The 7,507-nt window shown below is 42.5% G+C and overlaps 1 protein-coding gene across 1 annotated transcript in view; it reads left to right on the plus strand.

Annotated features, from left to right (window-relative positions):
- HS3ST4 (heparan sulfate-glucosamine 3-sulfotransferase 4) overlaps positions 1-6,722 on the plus strand; it is a 443,777-nt gene extending 437,055 nt beyond the window's left edge. The window contains exon 2 of the mRNA XM_031002545.3: positions 4,636-6,722. Coding sequence (XP_030858405.1) covers positions 4,636-5,272 — 637 coding nt within the window. The 3' untranslated portion in view covers positions 5,273-6,722. The remainder of the gene's footprint in view (positions 1-4,635) is intronic.
- The last annotated feature ends 785 nt before the right edge of the window (positions 6,723-7,507 follow it).

Below are 7,507 nucleotides of genomic sequence, written 5' to 3' on the forward strand. Positions count from 1 at the left end.
AAACCTGCCCTGTTCCCAGTAGTGTCCACATCAGTAAATCATGCTACCATGTGGCCACTGGCACAGGCCAACAATGTTGGTGTCACCTGCAATGCTTCTCTTTCTCTTGCACATACATCCCACCCATCGTTAAGGACTGCTGGCCTTATTTTAAAATCTACTCCTATTCTGAGCACTTCTTTCTGTGTTGCCCTCTCCACCTACACCCAGGCCCCCACCATTTCTCTCTTTCTCTCCTAAAATTGTCTCTTAGCAGGTTACTTTCCTTCTATCTCTGCCACACTCCTATCTTTTCTCAGCAAAGTTACCAGAAAAATAAAATTAAGTGTAAATTTTATCACATTCTTCTGTGAGATATTCTTCAGTGGCTTCTCATCACATGAGGAAAACAATTCCAGTACCTTTTCCATGGCCCATAAGGCCCTCCATAGTCTATTCCCTGTCTGTCTCCCTGGCCCTATTTTCTGACTTTCTTACCTTTGCTCACTGCCCTCCAGCATTACTGGTCTTCCTTCTGTTTCTCAAGCACGCCAAAATGTGAGAACATGAGTATATTGAAGTGTCAGATGCAGTTAAAATGAACTTACTTAAAACCTAGAAGAGAGAAGAGAAATTGAGAGAAAAAGTGCCTGAAAGGTTGGAAGGGAATAAGATCCAAAGCCCAGGTTAGCAGGGGGTTTTGTCCTGTCCACAGGAGAGATGCCTCCTCTAATCTTACAGGAAGAGGGAGACCAGCATGGTTTGGAAGTAGTTACTGGATCGGAGCCCCAGGTGAGAGATGAAAGTGGGGAAAAGGAAGATAAAGGCATCAAAACCTTTCACAACAAAAACCTAGCATTAGGACTGGCCTACACTTAGGAGTGGAGATTAATGGCATGTCATTCACCCATCTATTCACTCAACAGATAGGCACTGAGAACCTGTTATTTGCCAGGACCTGTCACCGATCCTGGTGTTGAATTACTCTTGCTCAGCCACTCAACTTAGAAACAAAATACATACTTAGTGAGACCTTGGAACAAATCTTTAGCTTCTGGTCCTGTTTCCTTCTCTGTAAAACTGGAGTAATAAGGATGCCTGCTCTGTTGATTTAAATAGTTCATTATATGATGCTATAAAGAGCTCTTTATGTATCAGCTGCGGGAGCTAGACTGGTAGCTTAGTGGAGGAAGGGACTGCATCGGGTTTGTTTACTGTTACATTACCCATAAGTGATCATTTATGGAATGAATGAAAGAATGAATGAATGACTATAACTGATTCAGAATCAGTTTGAGGAAAGGGAGCTTTGTCCTTTATAGATTTCAAGCAACTACTGGATATCTTCTCACTGACAAAATAACTGGATAACTCATGCCACATTGGTTGAATCATGGCTCAATGAGATAGTCTCCCCATGTGTGCCCCAAATGCAAAAACTCTCCTAAAGTATATGCTTTTCACATTCATGGGTAGCATGAAGGTCAAAGCTATTTAGTCTCCTCTGCTCCCCTCTACTGTCTCCAAAGCCTTCTGCAATGCCTTCTCTTATTTCCTTTTGCAACAAGCATTAAGTTAGGCACACATCTACTCTGCTAAATCTACCAGCTTATATGTTGGGTACGATTTTGTCCCAAATGCTTCAGATAAAAGACTCAAGATCCACAAAGATCTTGACAGATCGTCAATCAGCTGAAGTAAAGGAGATGAATTTGAACGGGGCTCAATGCAAAGAGAAGCATTGAGGTCTAAGAAGGCAAAGGTGAAGAATGGATGAAAAGAAAAGTTGAGCAGCTGCTCCTACACTAAAGAAAAATGCAACAAAATAATGTGTTTATTTTTGTGTGTCAAAAATACATCAGGGGAACTAAAATCTGGAAAAGGCCATGTAAAAATAGCTATTTTCAGGTGATGTGTTTTTGCATCAAGATTTATCTAATATTTTTATAATATGATATGAGTTGCATAAAGAAACAAGGGAATATATCTCTCCACTTGAAATAAAAATAAGATGGTCAGTATATTTCCTATACTCAGGCTGAGCTAATGGTAGCTCCCTTGTTGGACACCAGCCTCCAGATCCGGAAGTGCAATTGGTGATATTGGCATGAATTAGCGTATACTTTTTTCTAGATCAGTTCCTTAGATCCCATGTTTTTCTGCCTTTTCCATTTGGTTAAATGAAGTATTTTTTTTTTCCTTGCCCTTCTGTAAGAATTACTGTAAGAATAATCCTGATTTTGGCCAGCTGGCTTAAGTTAAAAAAATTCTGACATTGAACCGGCATGATCCCAAGTGATTTACCTGCATGATGACATTTAATCTTCATTAAAATCCTATGAGGCATGGCCTTTTATTAACCCTATTTTCTTTGATGAAACATTAAGGCTCAAAATGGGTTAAGTAACTTCATCAAGGTAGCATGGGTAATCAGAACTCTTAATTCAGGCAAATCTGATTCCCAGGGGCTGCATTCCTTAGCCCTGTTCCTCCAAATTAGAAAAATCGATCTGTTGAGAACCAAACAGACACACACAAAAGCATTCAAACTACTTTGGAGAATATGTCACTCCAAGATGAGCATGGTTGTTTATGGCCAGGGCTATTGCTTTGGTCTGAAAACACCACGCTGCCCAACCATTATACTAACAACATCCAGCTCTTTGTGAATTTCTCTACGAGGCAAATTCCTCTTGCCTCATCAAAGTGCTTGCCGAGAAAGCTCAAAACCCAGTTGCAATTAATTATTGACAGAGCATGTGAATTAGAGATAAAAGAAAAGTCATTCTTTCTCCACACACGCGATAGTAAATAAATTTAATTATGGTAGGAGAAGCTAGGGGATCTTCGTCTGTATTAAGTTTTATTAGCTAAGACATTTAAAAGCATGTCATCATAACAAAGAGGTCTTGTGTAATCCTAAATGCACCACTTTGGTGCAAGGCTCGGAAGTGAATAGATTTAATGGAGCACATGGTGGCGGATGGCCTGCTGTACTGACAGGTATTGAACAGGTTTATCGTCAATTAACTTTGGTCTACATATACCTGTAGCAAATTGACTGTATAATGGCATTCTAAGCTTAATTTTATCATTGATAAGCCTGCCACATTGAGATTAGGGGAAAGTGGCATCAAACCCCTTTAATATTAATATCTTGGAGCTCCCAAATAAGATAAGGCTACTCTGGAGGCAAACTCGGATGGAGGAATGGGAGTGGAGGAGCAGCCTTAGCAAAGGAACCAGGAGATACTGACCCTGGTATGGGATCTGTCAGTGGCTTGCTGGGCAATTTTGGGAGCAAAGAAAGAATAAAATCCCATATATTGAGCCATACCTATGCTAGATCTTTCATCTTATATGTCATTTTCCTCTCAACTGAATTTTCTTTTCTTTTCTTTTCTTTTTTTTTTTTTGATTGAGATGGAGTCTCACTCTGTCACCCAGACTGGAGTGCAGTGGCACAATCTCGGCTCACTGCAACCTCTGCCTCCTGGGTCCAAGTGATTTTCCTGCCTCAGCCTCCCAAGTAGCTGGGACTGCAGGCACGCGCCACCGTGCCCGGCTAATTTTTGTATTTTTAGTAGTGATGGGGTTTCACCATATTGGCCAGGCTGGTCTTGAACTCCTGACCTTGTGATCTGCCTTCCTCAGCCTCCCAAAGTGCTGGGATTTGAGGTAGGTTTTAGGATTTTACAAATGAGGATAATAAGGCTCGAAGATATAATTCAATTTGCTGAGGTCACAAAGCCTGTCTGATTTCCATGTTTATTCCCTGTCCCTGGGCTTCAGTTTTCTCATTTCCACAATAATACCTTTGGACCAAGTCAGGGATCAGCAGACTCTTTCTTAAAGGAATAAGGAGTAGATACATTAGGCTTTGGGCCATATGGCCTCTGTCTTACCTCCTCAGCTCTGCTGTTTTACTGTAAAAGCAGCCTAGATGAATATGTAAATGAATGAATGTGGCTGTGTTCCAATGGAAGTTTATTTATAAACATTGAAAGTTGAATTCTATATAATTTTCATGCATCACAAAATATTATTATTATTATCTTTTTGGTTTTTTTTTTCAACAACAATTCAGTGATTACAAATCATTCTTATCTGTGAGTTAGACGAAAATAGGAGGCAGGAGGTAGTTTGCCAGTCCTGGACTAGATAAGCTTTGAGGTCTTGTTGAGCTCAAAGATTTTCTAAAAACTACTACAACAATAATAATTTCTTTAATTTATTGAACTCTTACACATGCCAGCTTCATTGCTCAATGCTTTTTGAGCATTATCTCCCTTAATCCTTATACTACAGTGTGAAGTCAGTGCTATCACTATCTCCGTTTCAGGGATTCTACAACTAATATGTAGAGAAATCAAGGGTGTATCTAGGTTAAACATAACTGGTAAGAGGTAGAATAGCCATTTAAACCTAGGGATATATAAGGGAGAGAATATATATGCCTTGTGTTGCCTTTTCTGATAATACGTAGCCAAGGTAAGACTATAGTCGGGAGATATAGGTAAGAAGAACTTGCAAGTGTTTATCAATTTTATTTGGTGGTTCCAAACTAGGTTGTTTATATCACACATTTTGTGCAAAGAAGTTCAGATATTTCTGGACAGGAATAACCATTCTCTTCCTTTTTCCTCCCTCTCCTAGAAATGTGATGCCCAAGACTTTGGATGGGCAAATAACCATGGAGAAGACTCCAAGTTACTTTGTGACAAATGAGGCTCCCAAGCGCATTCACTCCATGGCCAAGGACATCAAACTGATTGTGGTGGTGAGAAACCCCGTGACCAGGGCCATCTCTGACTACACGCAGACACTGTCAAAGAAACCCGAGATCCCCACCTTTGAGGTGCTGGCCTTCAAAAACCGGACCCTCGGGCTGATCGATGCTTCCTGGAGTGCCATTCGAATAGGGATCTATGCGCTGCATCTGGAAAACTGGCTCCAGTATTTCCCCCTCTCCCAGATCCTCTTTGTCAGTGGTGAGCGACTCATTGTGGACCCCGCTGGGGAAATGGCCAAAGTACAGGATTTTCTAGGCCTCAAACGTGTTGTGACTGAGAAGCATTTCTATTTCAACAAAACCAAGGGGTTCCCTTGCCTAAAGAAGCCAGAAGACAGCAGTGCCCCGAGGTGCTTAGGCAAGAGCAAAGGTCGGACTCATCCTCGCATTGACCCAGATGTCATCCACAGACTGAGGAAATTCTACAAACCCTTCAACATGATGTTTTACCAAATGACTGGTCAAGATTTTCAGTGGGAACAGGAAGAGGGTGATAAATGAGGCTAGAGAGGCAGAGGAAGGCTAGTCAATAAGCTAAGGAGGCTCCTTGCCTGAGTCCTTGAATACCCCAGCTTCTGCAGCTTCACTTGCTGGAGTGCCAAGTAGATCTCCTCCTCCTTCATGCAGCCAGGATTGCCTCCAGTGCTGTTAGCTTAGGCAAACAGGTGGATCCCATGGCATCCCCATGGAGGAACCAGGCCCATCTGGGCAGCAGCATCTGGTTGACCAGATGGCCACCAGAACCCACTGTTCATTCTTATCTTCTGCTAGTTAATATAGCCTGAAGACAGAGGATAAATAGCTGTCAATGTCAGAGACAGTGCTATTAATGTATATGTGAGTGACAAAAAAGGTCTGCTTTATAGGGGTTCTCGCTTTAGCTTGGGGAGCCAGGGTTCTAGCCCTGTATCTGTCATGGGCACCTGCTGTCTAAACCTCTGCTTGGGCTTCTCTCCAGAATGCACTTTGTGGCTGAGTGCTCCAGGACTCCTAGGGAGCAAGGTCCTCCCTCTAAGGTGTTTCTAGTCTTCTCTTTAAAGGTCTCATCCCACAACCCCTGACTTCCTCCCTTCCCACATCATGAAGGCAGAGGCATGCACATTCCTTACTGAAAAAGAAAACACACACCCATCCACACACACACACACACACACACACAAGGAAAATGAAAGCTGACACCCCTCGAAGCCTTCTTTCCAAGAGCCCTCTAAATGGGGTTGGGTCTCACTCTTCATGAGTATCCTGGGTTGTGGAGAAGCTTAGCATATGCCCTTGTGTTCGGATCAGGCCCACAGGGCTGCTCAAAGAGTAGAGTAATTGTAACTGAGGTCAGAGCTCTGGGGTTGGCAGAGATGAGTGGCCATATCTGGGGGTAAAAGAAGAAATCCTGTCCTCTTGGTGGGAGGTTACCTTACCTGAAGACCATCTCTCCCAAGCACTGTAGTTCTGAGCATGTTTTTGGGGTGGACTCTGTCCCCTAGGGTCCCCAGAAGGGCAAAGACCAGAGAGTTGACAAGTCTGTTATTAGGAATAATCCTTAGCCATGTAATGGGGAAAGGAGCAGTCAGCATTCTTCCAATTTGCCCCACCACCACCTCCTCGGGCTTCATTTTCTCTATTTAGAGATGGCAGAGAGTGAGGTAGTGGTAAGAAAGCTGACTCCATTCATCAGATGCAGTTTATGAGGGTTGGGGGTGAGCAAGGGCTGTCTGCAGAAACCCCCATCAAGGGCTGCTGAATGAAGTGTCTCTTCCCATTAGTTTGATTCAATTAAAATGCATCATTTGACATAAAGCACTTGTTCACAGATCTCCAAAACCAGGAATTGTTCTAGTAAAACTGGAAATTTGTATGGGTGGGGGGAGTTAAATCTGTTCAGCTGTTATTAAACTGTCATTTCTCCCGCTAAATGAAAACCGTGTTGTTATAAAGCTTAATGCAACCTGATTAATGGGTTTCGATGGTGTGTTTGTGTTGATCATCTCCATCTTCCCGCCTCCCCTGTAATGCCAGGAGCATCGTCTCTCTGAGATGGCTAGAAAGTCCCAGAGGCAAGAATCTTCAGAAGGTTCTGTCTGCAGGGCACAGTGAATCTTGCAATAGTACAAAGCAAGTGGGTCCTAAAAGGAGTGCAGCTTTTTCCTATCTTAACCATTTCCAACAAGGAATGGACTGATATGCCAGATTCAAAAGCAACCTTACAAATAATTTTTCCAGATAGTAAAGCAGTTATTGAGCTGAAAGCAACAGATATACCTGCACTATCAATGTAAAAGAAGAAACAGATCAAAATGCGTGCATATACATTTGAAGGAAGAAAATGCACGCATATTTAGAAGGGCAAACTGTGGGACTCATGCGGGGTTTGGTTTCATAAGCAGAGCAAGGAATGAGTGAGTTTCAGCCCTCCCTACCCATCAGAGTCAGCCATGGAGTTTGTTCAAGCTTACTGCTTCCTGAGCTCTGTTTCAGACCTGTTAATGAGTCAGAAACTCTAAGGTGAGGCTCAGGAATTCATCCTTTCAAAAATATTCTTAGGGAAGCTGGAACTGAGAGCAACTGGAGGAAAAGGCTTGTCTGTATATTTCTTTGCCTCCACTCCCTCCCTCCTACCTCCTTTTATGCTTTTGCTTTTCTCGGAATTATTTCCAACAGAGGTGACCTCCACAGTGTTATGGCTTCCCTGCAGAAACATGTGCTTTTTTGGAGTTCAGTGGCAATAGGGTTAAGTGTTAC

The sequence above is a fragment of the Gorilla gorilla genome, chromosome 18, assembly GCF_029281585.2.
Source record: "Gorilla gorilla gorilla isolate KB3781 chromosome 18, NHGRI_mGorGor1-v2.1_pri, whole genome shotgun sequence".
In the NCBI taxonomy this organism is placed as follows: domain Eukaryota; kingdom Metazoa; phylum Chordata; class Mammalia; order Primates; family Hominidae; genus Gorilla; species Gorilla gorilla.